The 19,598-nt window shown below is 32.7% G+C and overlaps 2 protein-coding genes, 1 long non-coding RNA gene and 2 pseudogenes across 3 annotated transcripts; 3 read left to right on the top strand and 2 right to left on the bottom strand.

Moving 5' to 3' along the window:
- Positions 1-5,164: 5,164 nt before the first annotated feature.
- LOC140960315 (uncharacterized) lies at positions 5,165-7,481 on the bottom strand. Its single transcript, XM_073418544.1, has 8 exons — positions 7,313-7,481; positions 6,970-7,224; positions 6,318-6,882; positions 6,137-6,244; positions 5,985-6,054; positions 5,802-5,909; positions 5,603-5,689; positions 5,165-5,316 (listed from the first exon to the last, which is right to left on the bottom strand). The coding sequence occupies exons 1-3, from the start codon at positions 7,394-7,396 to the stop codon at positions 6,799-6,801; spliced, it is 423 nt and encodes a 140-aa protein (XP_073274645.1). The 5' UTR covers positions 7,397-7,481; the 3' UTR covers positions 5,165-5,316; positions 5,603-5,689; positions 5,802-5,909; positions 5,985-6,054; positions 6,137-6,244; positions 6,318-6,798.
- Positions 7,482-7,679: 198 nt separating this feature from the next.
- On the top strand, positions 7,680-8,795 carry LOC140958858 (uncharacterized). The gene is made up of 3 exons (XM_073416430.1): positions 7,680-7,786; positions 8,441-8,742; positions 8,786-8,795. The coding sequence occupies exons 1-3, from the start codon at positions 7,703-7,705 to the stop codon at positions 8,793-8,795; spliced, it is 396 nt and encodes a 131-aa protein (XP_073272531.1). The 5' UTR covers positions 7,680-7,702.
- A 1,732-nt stretch (positions 8,796-10,527) lies between these two features.
- LOC140958255 (uncharacterized) lies at positions 10,528-11,382 on the top strand. Its single transcript, XR_012171760.1, has 5 exons — positions 10,528-10,645; positions 10,720-10,827; positions 10,910-10,979; positions 11,057-11,164; positions 11,275-11,382. It is a non-coding gene; the product is annotated as an uncharacterized lncRNA (long non-coding RNA).
- Positions 11,383-12,532: 1,150 nt separating this feature from the next.
- Positions 12,533-15,279, bottom strand: LOC140958859 (zinc finger CCCH domain-containing protein 14-like; annotated as a pseudogene).
- An 898-nt stretch (positions 15,280-16,177) lies between these two features.
- Positions 16,178-18,252, top strand: LOC140958860 (G-type lectin S-receptor-like serine/threonine-protein kinase LECRK3; annotated as a pseudogene).
- Positions 18,253-19,598: the final 1,346 nt, after the last annotated feature.

A 19,598-nucleotide genomic window follows, 5' to 3' on the forward strand; every position in this document is an offset into this window, starting at 1 on the left:
CTCGTGTTCTAAGAATGTAAACACTGATAAATTAAATCGAATTTGGTGTTCAACCAAACTGAAAATAATCGAAGTAATCTTTCGTTAAAAAAGTTGACTAATTTGAAAGTAATTTAGTTTGTGTAAATTGATTAACTGATTATATATGTATATAATATTGGAAAACTGAATATTAATAACTCAATGCAACTTTTTCTCCACTTATACTTTTACTTTTACTTTTACATATAATAAAAATTAAATAAAAGACTTTTACTTTACAGACCGCAGTTTTGAGACCATCGAATGTGTTGAATAAATTTATTCAAATAATCAAATCACATGTATTCATTCTTCCAATACAAAAAAAATAAAATAAAAAAAATGCACGTAATCTAATTGGTTAATACGCAACTATGTACTTTGTTGTAATTTAGGTACATTTGGTTAAAAATAAACTTTATTTATTTTTACATATGGTGCAGGCGAGAGAAATTAGAACCTACCACGTCTCCCCTAAATAAGAAAGTGACGGCAAATCAAGAGGCTTTCACAAACTAGACGATCTTTCGTTAGATAGTTTTATGAGTTTTTATTTGTGAGACGAACAAATTTGTATATATTTACAATAAAAAAAATAATTTTTTTATGGGTGATTGAATAAAATATATATCTTATAAAATTGATTCGTGATACTGTCTCACAATAGTTTTTTATATTAACAAAATAAACCTAGATGAGGAACAAGACACGAAATTTAGTATATATTTGGTAATTATATTATATTTTAGTTTAACACTTTGTGTTTTTATTTCTAAGATAGTAAAATACCCGCATATATATTTTATGACTAAATAAATAAATGTCCTAAGTTGTAACCAATTTTTTTTTACATATTGTTTTTTAAAAAATATATTATTTCTTATGAATATAGAACCGAACTTTTGGGCTTATTGGGATCCAAAAATATCTTGAGCAAAAGCATTTTTTTACAGACTGATGAATTTTATTAACAACACTCTAAAAAAATTTAGGTGATGGTCGACCGTCCAATGTTTTTTAGAATATTATTTTGAATAAGTCTTTTGTGAGACGGTCTCACGAATCTTTATCTGTGAGACGGATCAACCCTATCTATATTCACAATAAAAATTAGTACTCTTAGCATAAAAAGTAATACTTTTTCATGGATGACCCAAATAAGATATTCGTCTCATAAAATATAACTCTTGATACCGTCTCACACAAATTTTTGTCTGCTATTTTTACTATATAAAAAATTGCATCTAAATTTGATTTTTTTTTTTTTGAAAAAGGGAAAAAAATCTTCAAAAGGCAGCAGCCAAACTTTTGGCGCTAATTGGGTTTTGCCTTTTCAAAAACATTTTCATTGTTTAAATCCAAGAGTATTTATATAAATGTGCCCGAATATGCAGCGTATCACTTTTTTTTATAATTTTTTCAGTATAATATCTCAAAATTTATTTTCTAAAGATGTCGCAAAATACTATCGCTTTTCAAAGAAAGTGCGTATAAAATTAAAATTATCTTTTCAAACCAACGACGTCATATAATTCGGGTGCAAATCAATGGAGTTGTGTTCGTGAGTTTCTGGTGTCAACCCATGAATTCTGGTTGCCTATCTATCTTTCATTTTGAGTAGTTTTCTTCAATCTCAACACCATTAAATGGTGTGAACCTATCACATTTTAATGAAAAATTACATGTTTGGAATCCAAAGGTTCATTTTGACTACATAATAAATAATATAAATTTAACTCATAAAAAATTCGATATACAGTTTACAATTTAAGAATTTATCGATATAAATTTGAAAATCTCATCCAAAACAACTAAATTTATTTCCATTAATTCAACCAGATAAATTTTGAATTATATCTAATTCTGGAAAAAAATTAGTTGATGGAATAGATTGTTACAAATAAGTTTCGAAATCGTTAAATCATCTCAAACTTGAGACATTGGTGCTAGATGTACTACATGTCATCAAATAATTGGAAAAGATTTTTAGATAGATTTGTTTCATATATGGATGTAAACAAGTCGAGCCGAACATTATCACGCTCGAGCTCGAGTTCGGCTCGTTTAATGTATATATGTAGGCTTGAGTTCGATTCGAGCTTGAGTTCGAGCTTTTATCATGAAATTCGAGCTCGACTCGTTGTAAAATTAGTAAGTTTGCGAAGAGCTCGAGCTCATCTCGTTAATAGCTCGTTTATCATGTTTAACGAGTCTGACTCGAGCTCTCGACTTGTTAAGGTGGCTCGTTTTCAAGAGCTTTAAATAATATCATTTTCGAGCTTGTCGAGCATTCATAGACCATAGCCAAAAATGTCAACTGAGATATGATGATTTAAGAGAGTATGCTTTTAATTTTATAATATTTCAATCACTTTCCTTACATTCAAATTTTGATGTAAGACAATGCAAGTTATTATTGTACACTCAAAACTCAACAAACTAGTTGAACCGAGCTCAAGCTCGTAAAAAAGCTTTCTAGCTTACGATTCGAATATCCTTATTCTCAAGCTTGTCAATGAACGATCTCGAACGAGCTTTTTACCGAACCAAGCTCCGAATAATTCTCGAAAAACTTGATTAATTTACATCTCTAGTTTTATATAATTTATGAACTTCTACATGTTATAAACTTTTTTAACAGTAAGAAAAGATGGCAAATAATAAATATTATTTTTAAATTTAAAATAAAATTAAAATAATGATTCCAAATAACTATTATAATATCAAAAAAATTACATCCACTTTAGCGGTTTTGTCGATGCTGCCCTAAGGGGCACTGCTCTTAACCATTATCTAGCTGTCAAGTGACAATTATTTTCCAGCCTTTTAAATAAATAAAAATTATGAAAACTTATGTATTGTCTCACATTTAAAAGCAATTGACTAACCATGGTTCGTTTTTTTACATTTTAAAATGATTTCAGCTTTATTCAAATTTATTTGAGGCCCAATCATTTACCGAATTGTTCCATTTTACGATCGCTTCTTTCTGCCCAATATCAGTTTTTTAAATCCTTTTTAGTCCAGTGCTGAACCACGAACAATGAGATTTATTGTCCAAATCTTATAACGCTGAACATTGTCACAGATCCACTACATCGGTAACTCTTATTTTTTCTGCCAGATCTACACCACGACTTCAACTCCCGCCCTAGGTGAAAGATCTTCTTCATTGGTGACCCGTTGTTGCCGCCCAGATCTCTCATGTCGACCCTGAAATTTACTTAAATGGTACAACTCATATTTCTTGAAAATAAAATTTGTTATGATGAATATTAGATTTCTTCTCTTTTTTTTCCCACAGAAACTGTTGGGTGTTATTCATGATTAAAAAGTGATTTCAAAATATATTTCCTAAAGAATTAATGACATTTATTTAAAAATATACATATAACAAAGGATAAGAATGTACCAAAATAAGCATTAGGGTTGATAGAATATATCATATGAAAGTTTATTATTCAAATGGAAAAAATTTGAAGATTTGGACGATAAATCTCATTCAGTAGGAAAATTAAGGATCATTTGATGAATCAAAAAAAAAAAGAAGCAAGATTAGAACATACAAAAAGAAATAATTGCATAAAAAATCATAAAGACGTGAATCTTGAGAGTAGAAATGTTTTCAATGAGTTATATTATAACTTGAATGGTATAACTCGTATCTATTTATTTATATGGTGAGTAATTCAAATTTAAGTTATTTTTTTATGTGTCTGGTGAATGCGGATAAACACCAGTGTCCGAATACAAATATGTTAGTATGATATATTTCTATTTAGTTAAATATTGAGGCATTCAAATTTAAGTTATTTTTTGTTATAATGTTATTGTTTTTCTATGGAATGATGAATTTTCAAATTTTCGTATAATACAGGGAAAAACGTTTTCAAATGAGAAAAAACTGGTGTTTTTGGAACTGGATAGAAACACATGCTAAAGTGTATGGATATAAATGTATTTAAATGTGAGACAATACATAAGTTTTTATTTATTTAAAAAGCTGGAAAATAATTGCCACTTGGCAACTAGATAATTGTTAAAGGCAGTGCCCTCTGGGGCAGCATCGACAAGACCCACTTTAGCTTACATTATGTACACACAGCCCGTAACTTCCATATTTAGCTATTTGAATTGCCATGCATGGAATATTTTTACTTTTGAATGTTATCGTGGAATAATACTAAAAATACAATCATTAAATAGTTATTGTTACAATAATTATATCAAAACATTTTGTATTTAATATATGTTTGGATTTTGATAAATTTAATTTTTTATTGAATTTTTGTAAAAAAATTAATGAACATGTAAACATAATTAATTATGGTGAATAGCTTACGGTTGCCTGCACCATTTCTCCGAGTGTATTTTATTTTTTAACCTCGCTCAACTCTTTTTTTAGGAAAATGACATCTTCAAGTATATTTGAACATACTTGACACTACAAAAAAAGACCAAAGACAACGGTGAAAAATCGTTGTCGTAGGTCTTGTAAAACCGTTGTTAAAGACCATGTGGTTAAAGGTTGCGTTCAAAGACAACGGTGAAAAACCGTAGTCGTAAAAGGCCAAAGACAACGGTGCAAAACCGTTGTCGTAGGTCTTGTAAAACCGTTGTTAAAGGCCCAGTGTTTAAAAAGTGTGCTCAAAGATAATGGTGAAAAACCGTTGTCGTAGACGTTTAAATACAACGATGAAAACCCGTTGTTGTAGGACTTGTAAAACCGTTGATAAAGGCACTGTGGTTAAAGGGTGCGCTCAAAAACAACGGTGATAAACCGTTGTCGTAGATGTATAAAGACAACGGTGATAAACCGTTATCGCATTCGACAATAGTTAGTCAATGTTTTTAAACCGATGTCTTTCGCTGCAATATACAACAGTTTTACAACATTTTAAATCTGTTGTCTTTGGATTTGATTTACATCATTTTAAAATTGTTGTCTTATATATATTCTATTTAACCCATAAATTAATTAATTAATTAAAAAAAGTTGGGTGTAAAATATATATCAATTAACCTTTATATAAATCAATTCAAACATCAACATATATACTTGATCAAGAACTACATGCATGAATCACGACAGAAATATGTCATTCATAGAGTTGTAATCTACCAAACCAACAATTAAAAAAAGCATGTAACCATATTCCAAAAACTTTTAGTCAAGTTCACAAAATAAAAATACCCTGCAACCAAGACTTACACACATCAACTCCAAAATATCTTCTGTAGCTTGTTGGAATGAATTTCTCTACCGGTGCATCTTCCAAAACATCATTACAGTGCCTGTGAAAATAAAAACCACATAATTTTAATCAGGGCCTAGAAAAATTTTGGCATAACCTCCCCACAAGTAGGACATACCAGAAAATTTAAAAACACACAACAACAATATATATTCGAAATAAATTTAAATACGACCATACACCACACCTATCACCTACACAGCCAGACCATACATCACACCTATCACCTATAATTATCACATTCTTTCAACATATCCCAAAAGCAATGAAGAGATCCACATGTTATGAACCAACAAACGTGCAACAAAAAAAATCACATGTCCTACATATTCATAAATATGATCCTGTATGCATTCGGCCAGCTCGGTACACACCTCATCAATTTCTTCCATAGAATACTCCGTTTTTGTGAACTATGAACGCACACAAAAAGTATATTAGTAAAAAAACACAACTTAATGAATTTTCAAAATGATAAGTAGCTAGATAACTTGTAATTATTTTATATAAGCAAGATAATATTACTATCGATCGTAGTGAATCCCCCTCAAAAGTTGCAACTTTTTCAGTAATCTGCCTCGTGAATCTCATCACATAATAACCACATTGTTTCGCATCCGGTTGCTTAGGAGCCTAGGTTAAAAATTGTCAAATTGTTAATGACAAATTTATACATTAAAAAATTAGCTTGAATGAGAATGCACATACCTTCATGACTTCCCATTGTGCACGTTTTCTTCATTTCCTTCCCTTAGTTGAATTAAACAATGTCAACGCCCTTCATTAACATTGAACATAGTTGATATATGATTGTTTTTTCATTAAATGAAATGCATCATTAAAATGGAATATGAAATCACATTTCCACAACATATTTCCAATCCTCATCGCGAATGCGATGACTTAGGGAATCCACCAAATAAACAATCTCTTTATAAGGCTCGATGACAGTGAGAGTCCAATGAAAACTACACACAAACATAATAAGTGTATGCAATTCACTAAAAAAACAATTGAAAATTATATTAGGATCTTACTTACCCACAACAACTTGGAACCAAAACCAATTGATTCATTGCTGCACCACTTAGCCTATCCGTTAAAGAACTCGCCCTTTTGTTCAACCTTTCAGTTTTACCTGTTTTGTGATGTGCATTTTGTTGCAAATTTGGGATGCTGTGTGGATTAACGAATCTGAATTTGTCAATCTTGTTTTCTTTCACCATCTTTTATAAAGATGCATGTCATTTCAAGTAAAAGAAAATCAAAACTACACTACATACTAAACTAACAAATTATATGCATCTTATATAATAATATAAGAAAAGAACAAACAAACTTTAAGTTAATCGAAGACTTACCAAATGTAGACAACTACACAATTTCCTAAAATTGGCTCCAAGTGATACAAATGACTGATGTCCTCAAAGTGCAATTTAACTTCATAATCATCTGCAAATACTTCATGATCTAAAAGAAATGCTAATTTCCTTCCATTTTCAAGGGCTCTCTTATAATACCATTACACCATGCGCACTGCTCTTGGCACATTTGATGACAAAGTCTGGTTTCTTTCGACACTGACAGTTTTGTTCATTTGACGCTTCTGATAATTGTATTGTAAACATGTTAGATATGTGCAATACTGGAGAATTTGACATACATTTACTTTGAAATATAAGCATACGTGTACCTCTTGTCGTAGCATTATCAAATGATTTGGCCAAGCCACATGTGTTCCTACGGCATCACCAACATTTTCACATTCATTGGGAATGGAAACTGGTAAAAGTGCTGATTTTTGCATTGCTTCATCAATGGATACACGCATGCAATTTTGAGGTAATGGAACACGATGAAGCAAGTTATTAGTTCCATTGACCTCAACAACTGTTCCATATGCAACAATGTCTGTGCTAGAATCCAATGTCAAAATAACTGGTTTTCCCTAAAAGACAAATAGTTATGTCAATGAATTGTACTAACTCTTTAGTTAAAAAATATTAAGTACTGTATAAGCACAACAAATTATATACCTGTAAAGCAACAGATTTTTCCACAACTTTCATTTCGACATCATTCAAATCTTCATAACTGGGGAAAAACTTGTCGATTTTCATTTCACTTTCATTCACTTGATGCAATTTTACCGAGCAACTTCCTTTGTCATCAATCTCACTGTCCCACACTTTTTTTGTAGACAATTACTTCAAGTTTTTGAATGCGTGTATCTTGCTCTTGAATTAATTTTCTGGCCTCTATCAACTCTTTCTTTTGCTCAATCATTAGCTCTCTGTCAACATACTCAGTAATTGTCTATCAACTCTTTGACAGAGCTAATTGTCTACAAAAAAAGTGCATGGGACAGTGAGATTGATGACAAAGGAAGTTGCTATGTAAAATTGCATCAAGTGAATGAAAGTGAAATGAAAATTTACAAGTTTTTCCCCAGTTATGAAGATTTGAATGATGTCGAAATGAAAGTTGTGGAAAAATCTGTTGCTTTACAGGTATATAATTTGTTGTGGTTATACAGTACTTAATATTTTTTAACTAAAGAGTTAGTGCAATTAGGGGTGTTCATCGTTCGGTTCGGTTCGGTTTTCGATTTTTTATTTCGGTTTTTTCGGTTTTAGAAATATATAATCCGATATCTGAATTATTTTTCTTCGGTTCGGTTCGGTTTTCTACTAGAACGGTTTGATTATTTCGGTCGGTTATTTCGGTTTTGGTATAATTATTTAAATTAATAATATAAATATATTGTAAAATATAATATGTTAACTTTCTACATGTTTTCTTAGTAAAATATTTAAATATAAGGTCTAAATTAATTAAACAAACAACAATCAACTAAAAATTGTTCAATATAATTTTTCATTCACCAGATATCATATCAAAATATATAATATAAATAAAAATATAAAAAAATTTATTAATTTAATGAAATTTCGATTTGTTCGGTTTTCTCGGTTTTGACATATATAATCTGAAACCGGACCAAATAAACTTCGGTTTTAACATTTATATCCGAATTACAAAATTCGACTTTCGGTTCGGTTCGATGTTCGGTTTTTCCGGTTTGGATTTTCGGTTTTTTCGGTTTTATCCAATGTTTGAACACCCCTAAGTACAATTCATTGACATAACTATTTGTCTTTTAGGGAAAACCAGTTATTTTGACATTGGATTCTAGCACAGACATTGTTGCATATGGAACAGTTGTTGAGGTCAATGGAGCTAATAACTTGATTCATGGTGTTCCATTACCTCAAAATTGCATGCGTGTATCCATTGATGAAGCAATGCAAAAATCAGCACTTTTTCTAGTTCCGATTCTCAATGAATGTGAAAATGTTGGTGATGTCGTAGGAACACATGTTGCTTGGCCAAATCATTTTATAATGCTACGACAAGACGTACACGTATGTTTATATTTCAAAGTAAATGTATGCCAAATTTTCCAGTATTGCACCTATCTAACATGTTTACAATACAATTATCAGAAGCATCAAATGAACAAAATTGTCAGTGTCGAAAGAAACCAGACTTTGTCATCAAATGTGCCAAGAGCAGTGCGCATGGTGTAATGGTATTATAAGAGAGCCCTTGAAAATGGAAGGAAATTAGCATTTCTTTTAGATCATGAAGTATTTGCAGATGATTATGAAGTTAACTTGCACTTTGAGGACATCAGTCCTTTGTATCACTTGCAGCCAATTTCAGGAAATTGTGTAGTTGTCTACATTTGGTAAGTCTTTGATTAACTTAAAGTTTGTTTGTTCTTTTCTTATATTATTATATAAAATGCATATAATTTGTTAGTTTAGTATGTAGTGTAGTTTTGATTTTCTTTTACTTGAAATGACAGGCATCTTTATAAAAAGATGTTGAAAGAAAACAAGATTGACAAATTCAGATTCGTTAATCCACACAGCATCCCAAATTTGCAACAAAATGCATGTGAAGACCAAAGAATTTGAAGAGCCACATTAAGAATTTGAAGAGCCACATTTGAAGAGCCACAAAGCCAAGCCTTTAAACCACATTTTCAAGCCATGAATTCAAGGAGGAATTTGAAGAGACATAACAACATGTTAATGGTGTTTAAGGCCATCAAGAAGGCCATAAACATGGATGTAATGGCCTTGAATGAGAGCTTTTTCACCTCCCTTCCATGAGCCTATAAATACCATGCATGATGACCAAAAAGAAGGCACAAAACATTCACAACATTCTGAAAATTTCAGCAACTCATTCTTGTCCATTTTCGAAGCATCGCAGTAGCATAATTCTTGTCCGGTTCGACGCAGTCCAGCAGCTTTCGTGTTCGAATTTTAGTTGTCTTTCCCTCAAATCTTTGAAGATTATCATCAAGTAAGTGGGCTTTTGCTATATATATTTCTTTGTAAGTGGGTTTTTGTTATACTTTTACGTACACTTGCATTTCATGAGTGTACTACTTGATATATATATCGACATACTTGTTCTTCGTAAGTATGTCCACATTTGCTCAAAAAATAAATTAAGTATGTTTCTTGAAATTCGATCGGCATGATATATTCGTTCCTATTTGTTATGAAAATCTTTGAACAATTTGTTGATTGATATTCGTTATAATATTTGAAAGCATGTTTGAAATCTTTGAAATGCACTGTAATGATTCGAATTAGAAATGGCAAGGAAATTCCGATATTTGATATGTTTTGTTTAAGGCCCTGATGCGGTGGGTTATAATAACCGTTCTTTTGGCCTCGCCCCTTAGAGGAGTAACATATAGGGGACTGATCAGTAAACCATGAAAAAGGAGATGATTTTCAGTGCTATGTTTGTATCTTGTTCATATTCGATTCAACATGCTTAAGATTGAGATTATAATAATGTATTCGTATAATTATAACCTTGATATTCGTTATGCCCGATCGGCCCCCATTTACTGAGTATTTCCCAAGTACTCACCCCTTACATTCCCACCTCCAGATAAGAACGAGAAACAAATCGAAGATAAAGAACAAGAATACTTTTGGGGATGGTGATGAAGTCAATCCAATTCAAGACCAGTCTTATCATTGTCTCTTAGTTATATTATCGTGTTATACGCTTCCGCATTTCGTTTTAATCGCATTGTAAAGACGATTATTGATTTATGTAATAGACTGGCTTTTGGCTATTTGATGTACTACGTGGCTTGTTGTTATACGGTTTTAAATTGTTAAACAACGCCGATGACACGTCTCGATTTCGGGGCGTGACAATGCACACGACAAAACAGGTAAAACTGAAAGGTTGAACAAGAAGGCGAGTTCTTTAGCGGATAGGCTAAGTGGTGCAGCAATGAATCAATTGGTTTTGGTTCCAAGTTGTTGTGGGTAAGTAAGATCCTAATATAATTTTCAATTGTTTTTTTTAGTGAATTGCATACACTTATTATGTTCGTGTGTAGTTTTTATTGGACTCTCACTGTCATCGAGCCTCATAAGGAAATTGTTTATTTGGTGGATTCCCTAAGTCATCGCATTCGCGATGAGGATTGGAAATATGTTGTGGAAATGTGAGTTCATATTCCATTTTAATGATGCATTTCATTTAATGAAAAAACAATCATATATCAACTATGTTCAATGTTAATGAAGGGCGTTGACATTGTTTAACTCAACTAAGGGAAGGAAATGAAGAAAACGTGCACAATGGGAAGTCATAAAGGTATGTGCATTTCTCATTCAAGCTAATTTTTTAATGTGTAAATTTGTCATTAACAATTTGACATTTTTTTAACATAGGCTCCTAAGCAACCGGATGCGAAACAATGTGGTTATTACGTGATGAGATTCAGGAGGCAGATTACTGAAGAAGTTGCAACTTTTGAGGGGGATTCACTACGATCGATAGTAATATTATCTTGCTTATATAAAATAATTACAAGTTATCTAGATACTTATCATTTTGAAAATTCATTAAGTTGTGTTTTTTATTAATATACTTTTGTGTGTGTTCATAGTTCACAAAAACGGAGTATTCTATGGAAGAAATTGATGATGTGCGCATCGAGCTGGCCGAATGCATACAGGATCATATTTATGAATATGTAGGACATGTGATTTTTTTTGTTGCACGTTTGTTGGTTCATAACATGTGGATCTCTTCATTGCTTTCGAGATATGTTGAAAGAATGTGATAATTATAGATGATATGTGTGATGTATGGTCTGGCTTTGTAGGTGATAGGTGTGGTGTATGGTCGTATTTAAATTTTTTTCGAATATATATTGTTGTTGTGTGTTTTTAAATTTTCTGGTATGTCCTACTTGTGGGGAGGTTATACCAAAATTTTTCTAGGCCCTGATTAAAATTATGTGGTTTTTATTTTCACATGCACTGTAATGATGTTTTGGAAGATGCACCGGGAGAGAAATTCATTCCAACAAGCTACAGAAGATATTTTGGAGTTGATATGTGCAACTCTTGGTCGTAGGGTATTTTTATTTTTGTGAACTTGACTAAAAGTTTTTGGAATATGGTTACATACTTTTTTTAATTGTTGGTTTGGTAGATTACAAGTCTATGAATGACATATTTCTGTTGTAATTCATGCATGTAGTTCTTGATCAAGTATATAAGTTGGTGTTTGAAGTGATTTTATATAAGGGTTAATTGATATATATTTCACACCCAATTTTTTTAAATTAATTAATTTATTTATGTTTAAATAAAATATATATAAGACAACAATTTTAAAATGATGTAAATCAAATCCAAAGACAACATATTTAAAATGTTGTAAAACTGTTGTATATTGCAGCGAAAGACATCGGTTTAAAAACATTAACTAACTGTTGTCGAATGTGATAAAAGACAACGGTTTTACCCGTTGTCGTTGCAATAAGACAACAGGTTTTAAGAGCTACGACAACGTTTTATCACCGTTGTCTTTATATATCTACGACAACGGTTTATCACCGTTGTCTTTGAGCGCACCTTTTAACAACATGATCTTTAACAACGGTTTTACAAGACCTACAACAACGTTTTTTCACCGTTGTGTTTAGACGTCCACAACAACGGTTTTTCACCGTTGTCTTTGAGCACACCCTTTAACCACAGTGCCTTTAACAACGGTTTTACAAGACATACGACAACGGTCGACAACGGTTTTTCACCGTTGTCTTTGAGCGCAACCTTTAACCACATGGTCTTTAACAACGGTTTTACAAGACCTACGAAAACGGTTTTTCACCGTTGTCTTTGGCCTTTTTTTTTTTAGTGTTTTGTTTTAAAGTTACTTGTAGGAGCAGGCCGGCCAGCCGTTACCCGATTCATTGTGGGTCGGCCCTAGCCTGAACTCACATTTACTAATTAGTTCACGTACCATTTGACTTGCGTGTTCGATCTGATTAAATGACCCCTCAAGCTCGATGTTCTTCGAGTTGGGATCTGATTTGTGATCTCGTATCGCCAGCTTGGCTCCAGTTACACGACAGATTTGCTTAGAGTTCATGCCACCCCTTCCACTGACGGTTCCTACAAGAGAGGCATCGATCGATAATGATCTTAGCAGTAGCGGAGCCTCCAAAATGGCCTGGTTCATTTTGCTCAAAATGACCACTACTGTATCTTCCTGGCATTTTTCCCATAGCATTTAGGTCTCCATGTGATGAGCGTGCTGCCCTGCCCAGCTCCCACTCACTATGCACATAACTGCACTTGTCTCCAAATCTGCATCCTTCTGCTGTGTTGAACTTGGTGCATAAACGAGTTTTCAAAGCTGGAGGAGACAAAAAATATCTTGGAAACTCCAGAGAGAGAAGAATAGTAGCAAAGTCCAAAAGGTGAAACTGTAGTAAGTAATCAGAAAACACACACCGGAAATCTGCGGATCCGATTTTGACGTGATTTTGATAAAAATGATTAAAATTTATATTAGTATATATGAGATTAAAATCAAAATTTTATTTTAATATATACTAGTTCAGTCTTTTTCTGATTTGATTTATTTTAAACTAATGTTCATATCATAGCTTTAGAAATCAACGAATGATCTTAATATAATTTGAGATAAATAATATTGAAAATAAGTTAGTAATAATAATTTTTTTAAAAATTCTTGGTATAAGACCAATTTGGAAACGACATGTTGGTGTTCTTGAATGGTTGACTATTTTGTCTATAATAATATAAAAGTATAGAAGTATATATATGTATACATATATTATACTTATATGTCTAGAATTCAACTATTGGACATATATTATGAATAACTATGAACATTGAAGATGTGACGTGACGTTCATCTGTTGGATGTGATGAAATTATGAATCAAATAGTTGTCGAAACTCTTTCTTAATTATTTTTAATTATAAAATCATTTTTTGAAATAGTTGTCTAAACACATTTAAACTCTAAAAATATTTTTTATGGAATAGATGTTCAAACAAATATTTATTCTTAAAACAAACTTTTAAAATATTTTATAAAAAATTTGTGAATAACACTTTTATAAAAATATCTATATGTATTTGTCCAAACAAAACGTTAACATACGACCACTTTTAAAAAATTTCATTAGAAAGCCCCCTTTTTTTTTGTTGGAATTGGAAGGTTTTTTTTAAAATAAAAAGAAAAATATTAAGGCAAATATACCAAACGAACTATGCAATTTTCCCATTTAATTTTCTATGTTTCTATTAATATCTAATTTCTCGGGTCAGCTGACAAATTTTTCTTCAACTTGACACGATTTAACGAAAATGTCAACTTGGTTAACCAAACAATTCTTGACTTTTGAAACCTAAGACAGATCATTTATTAATGTTGATTGTGTTCATTGTACGACCTAGCTAGTTTCCTTAATATGAAACATTAGTCATTAGAGTCTTTTTGACTTGACATGCCCCGATCGCCCTATGTGACTCGCTCTTCAAAAGGCGAATCTCTCCTCGTGATTTGGCGTTGTTTTCAACGTCAGATAATAAACTGGCACGAAGCTTTCATAACATTCTGGTTGATGATATTTTTAACTATCTTATCAAGTCTAAGCAACATATACAAACTGTTTTTGGTGTCATGATGATTTTCCATCAAATTTTTTCTTTTATACCCCCTAAAATATCCTTCCACATATAATATCTCTCAACAAATCATCTAACTTACAATTCCTAACTTTCTCACCACTTCTTACGGATTACAGCATTTTCAAAACTCCCTCAAAAAGCAACAAACTAAATAAACATTCGATCTAAAATCAACACACTCAATGGCGGGTTGCGAGCCAGCCCGCCATTTTCGCGGGCCTCTAAATGCCCAACCCAGCCCAACCCACCTTGAGCCGCGGGCTAGGCGGACCGACCCGCTTATTTTTAACCCGTTTATTTTTTTAAAGAAAAAAATACTAAACAATATCGCAGTAAACATAGAAGAAAAATATATTTTAGTCAAATAGTTTCATAAAATACTTAAAAACATTGAAATAAGATAAATTAAGAAAACATCAACATAATCCATAAAAAGTAAAGTGCTTAAACTCAACATGAAGATTGAGACATGAAAGATAACTGAAAGTCGAGGAAAGAGAAGGTTGTAAATTTTAGAAAATATTATGTGTTCAACAATACACATAATTATCAAACCTCCGCCGGATCCACAAAATTTCACTACAACTCGTCGGACTTCAAACAAAACCGCTATTGGGTTCACGAACAACTGTTATGCTTAAAAATTATTTTAAGATTCATGAATAAAATTTACAGAAAGTTCTTCCCTTTAAGATTCATGAATAAAATTTACAGAGATTCAGATTTTACCAGAGTTAGTGATGGAGGCGAGACCAAGGAGAAAAATAAGAAAGAAATAAGATAAGAGAGTGATGGAGCGCAGGAGACTTATTCCAATTTTTATATAAAATTTAAAACATAAAAAAATATATTAAATTATACCCTAATTTGGCGGGCCAACCCGCCCCGTTTGGGCCCGACCCATCTTGGCCCGCAACCCAAACGGGTCCAGCCCATTTGGCCCGCCTTCAAACAGGTTGCTATTTTATCAACCCAACCCGCTGAATTTTTATAGCGGGGCGGGCCGGCCTGACCCAATTTGACAAGTCTACTCAAATGTGAGACAGAAATGAACTAAATAAATCTTAAAGGTATGTTTTTTCTTTTTATTTTCTATTTATTTTTTAAATTCATATATGAAAATTGCAGTGTAGTCACTCACTATTTATTATAATTATATTTTGATCTTTATTTAAATATAAATCAAATGAAGTATAAAAAAATATTGTACAAAAACATAACGCGTGTATCGGTACACTAATATAGGAGAAAGCTCGCCCTTCCGTCAGAATAGATAATTTTAATTATATCTATGTGACCATTAATTCAAAAATTATTACGAACCATAATAACAATCTAAATTAATCATATTTAAATAATATATATGTTGGTTAATTATAAAAGGATCTCATTACAAATATGCCTCATATTTCTATTAATTTGCTCTATTTTTTAAAAATAAAAATATTTAATATTTATATTGATTAAATAATCCCATCTTAAATCGCCAGTTTCAAAATTTCTTGGTTCTCTTCCGTGCAGTCTCTGGAGGAAAAAAAATATAACTAAATCAAAAAAGAATTATCAATTTGTCTTGAACGGCACCAAAACTTGACCACGTGTTTGACAAAGAGTAATACAATTACATAAATATAATCTAATTTAATATAGCTGAGCAATTCCACAATTAGCAAAATTATATATATATATAATAAAACACTCAACAGAAGATAAAATAAAATAAAACACTAACCAAATAATTATATTCATGTGAAAAAATAGAGAAATTAGTTATATAATCCAATCTATATAAAAACTACGGTTTTACGATTCAATTTAATGAAACGAATTTTCAATTCAACAGCTCCCAGATAACAAAGATCTCTTCTTGCTTTCCATCTGGTTTGATAAAATCCCAGATAAAACCATAATCTGGTACAAAAATGGCAGCAATCCACTGCCTCGGGGCTCCACGATCCAGCTTGTTGCTGCAGGCGGGCTCGAGCTGCGGAATGCTCAGAACCAATTAATTTGGAGCACTGATCTTTCTCCTGATGACACTGCATACGGGTTCTTGAATGATACTGGAAATCTTGTTCTTTTCCGTAGTGATTCGATCCGGTTGTGGGAAAGCTTCAAGAACCCGACAGATACCATAGTGCCTACTCAAACAATTGAGACTAATGGCGTGCTTATTTCAAGAAAATCGGATACAAACTTTTCTCGGGGAAGATTCTACGCCAGGATGCTTGACAATGGAAACTTCGTGTTCAGTTCTAAAACTGTGATTTCAAATGCAGATTTTGATCAAGATTATTATAATAGCTCGACTTCTGATCCAACTAATGCATCGAATTCTGGTTATCAGCTTGTTTTCAACGAAAGGGCTTTGTTGTTTGTTATGAAAAGAAATGGGGAACAATCTGATCTTTCATCCCGTTCGATCCCTCCAGCTTCTGAAAATTATTACAGGGCTACCCTAAATTTTGATGGAGTTCTTTTTCAGTACTATCATCCCAAGAATGGTAATCCAGGGTGGAATGTTGCCGGTTCTTGGCCGGAGGATATGTCTCTCCATTTTTGTAGACCGAGGAAGCGGGCCTTGTGGCTATAATAGTGTGTGTTATCTCAAGAATAGGAGGCCTACATGTGTGTGTCCGAGAGGGTTCACGTTGGCTGATCCGAATGACCAGTATGGAGACTGCAAGCCCAAGGCTGCCTTGAACTGCATCGAAGGTGAGAAAGGTTCGCCTGAAGATATATTTGAATTGGTGGAAATTAAGGATACAGATTGGCCATTTAATGATTATTTACAAATAGCTCCTAGTGCAGAAGAAGACTGCAGATCATCTTTTCTGAATGATTGTTTCTGCGTTGTGGCGGTTTACAGAAATAATAGCTGCTGGAAGAAGAAACTGCCCCTCTCTAATGGCAGAACTGACGCGACTCTAAATGTCAAGGCCTTTTTGAAGTTAAGAAAGGGTGATCCTTTTTTGAATCCAAATATTTCAACTCCAAATACCACAAAAAAGAACCAGAAGACATTGATTCTCATCGTATCGGTGCTCTTAGGCAGCTCAGTGTTCATAAACTTCTTGTGCATTACCGCATCACAAATTCCGATACAACCCTCACCTCCATCGGATCAAATCCGTGTTGCTTTACGTATAAAGAACTCGAACAAGCTACCTCCGGGTTCAAAGAAAAACTGGGAAGGGGTGCTTTCGGGACAGTATGCAAAGGGGTGCTGCCGAATTCTTCCGAAGCCATTATAGCAGTGAAGAAACTCGAAAGGGTAGCTAAAGATCTGGAAAAAGAATTCAGAGCCGAGGTAAATGTGATCGGGCATACTCATCACAAGAACCTGGTTCGACTCCTCGGATTCTGCCATGAAGGGCCAAATCGGTTGCTCGTATATGAATATATGAGCAACGGGACACTAGCAAACTTCCTCTTTGGTGAAAAGAAGCCAAGATGGATCCAGAGGACTCAAATGGCCATAGGTGTTGCCCGGGGACTGACATATCTGCACGAAGAATGCAGCAACCAAATCATTCACTGCGACATAAAGACTCAAAACATACTTCTTGATGAACACTACAATGCACGGATTTCGGATTATCCAAGCTCTTGATGATTGATCAGAGCCGGATGTTGACTGATATAAGAGGAACGAAAGGTTACGTCGCTCCCGAATGGTTCAGGAACACAGAGATAAGCGTGAAAGTCAACGTTTACAGCTTCGGTGTGCTGCTTCTGGAGATTATTTCTTGCAGGAAAAGCTTGGAATATTTGGATTCTGGCAATGAGGAGCTATCTGTTCTTACTGATTGGGTGTGGGATTGCTACACGGAGGGGAGACTGGATCTTGTGGTGGAGAATGTGTTGGATCACGGTTTTCTCGTGCCCAAAACGCAGCGGAAGTTTTAAAAATTTTATTTTATTTTGACAATCAAAATATTTGTTTGAGCACTCGTATGGTTTTAATATGAATATAAACATTCATAGGGAGTTAGAAATTTTTTATACCTTTGGTGAATAATTTCACTTGGCACCAACTACTCCGGTATTAGCGGGCGTAGCTCTTGTTGTAAATCCCTACTAACGTTTTCGATCTACTTCGAATCAGGTCCACGACCGGATTGCTTGTTCCTCTTCTAACTTGCACTAGAAAGTATAGAAGATTTTGCGAAGAGATAGAACACACAAAATTTTTGTTCAAAACCTTTGAGAGTATTTTTATTTTGATGAGCCGAAAACTCTTATCTTTTTCTCTCCAAAAGTCACGTATCAATCTTGTGCCAAAACTTTTGAGAATAAAGAAATCTAAATCTTTCTTTAATTACCATTTACTTAATTAATTTAATTAATTAAGTAAACTAAATATTTGGAGGATTTTTGTGCAACTCTCCTGAATCACCATGGAAAATCATGAGTGGAGGCTAGGTTAACTTTTCTTTTATTTCCTTAAAAACAAGAACATTAACATAAATTCCATAATTAACATTAATGGGCTTGATTAATTAATTAGACTAGTCCAACTAGTTTAATTAATTAATCAAAGTCTATTAATAACTTTAATTATTTAGTATGTTGGACTTGTACTCCTACAAGCCCATTAAACATACTCCCACTATATTTAATTTAATATTTAATAAACTCAACTTTTGAGCTTAATAAATTAAATCAATTATAAATTCAACATTTGAATTTATTATTTAAATTATAAAGTCAACTCCTTGAATTTTATCACCTCCAAAATTTAATATTTAATAAACCAAACATTTGAGTTTAATAAATTAAATTCTCAAATTTTATAAATTCAACTCCTTGAATTTATTTTCTCAAAAATTAATTATCATAAATTCAACTCTTTGAATTTACTATATTATAATATAAATTCAACATCTTGAATTTATTCTCTCAAAATTTAATTATCATAAATTCAACTCCTTGAATTTACTATATCATAATATAAATTCAACTACTTGAATTTATTCTCTCAACGGGAACAAACGATCCAGTGCTTGTGTGACCCTCAATGGTTCAGGGATACAGCTAGCCGTGGGTTCACAACTCTTTGTGATTCAGGACATAATCCTTTATTCGGGCTTACCCTAGTTAGCCCCATTCTTTTCATCAACACTTTGATCAAGAATGTCAGAACTCATTTCTGATTGCACCCATCGGATCATGGTAAGAGCGTCTAGTAGCATCGCCCCATGATCCCCTAGGTATCACTGATAGTGCCTGCAAGAACCAGTCGATTATGATTA

This window comes from Primulina huaijiensis, chromosome 15, assembly GCF_012295235.1.
Source record: "Primulina huaijiensis isolate GDHJ02 chromosome 15, ASM1229523v2, whole genome shotgun sequence".
Classification (NCBI taxonomy): domain Eukaryota; kingdom Viridiplantae; phylum Streptophyta; class Magnoliopsida; order Lamiales; family Gesneriaceae; genus Primulina; species Primulina huaijiensis.

Excerpts from the sequence above, each read along its gene's own strand:
- LOC140960315 (XM_073418544.1), bottom strand. The coding sequence starts at position 7,396 with ATGAAAATCGACAAGTTTTTCCCCAGTTATGAAGATTTGAATGATGTC. Across the intron at positions 7,225-7,312 it reads AAAAATCTGTTGCTTTACAG|GGAAAACCAGTTATTTTGAC; the intron begins GTATATAATTTG and ends TTTGTCTTTTAG. Across the intron at positions 6,883-6,969 it reads TGATAATGCTACGACAAGAG|AAGCGTCAAATGAACAAAAC; the intron begins GTACACGTATGC and ends TACAATTATCAG.
- LOC140958858 (XM_073416430.1), top strand. The coding sequence starts at position 7,703 with ATGAAAATTTACAAGTTTTTCCCCAGTTATGAAGATTTGAATGATGTC. Across the intron at positions 7,787-8,440 it reads AAAAATCTGTTGCTTTACAG|GGAAAACCAGTTATTTTGAC; the intron begins GTATATAATTTG and ends TTTGTCTTTTAG.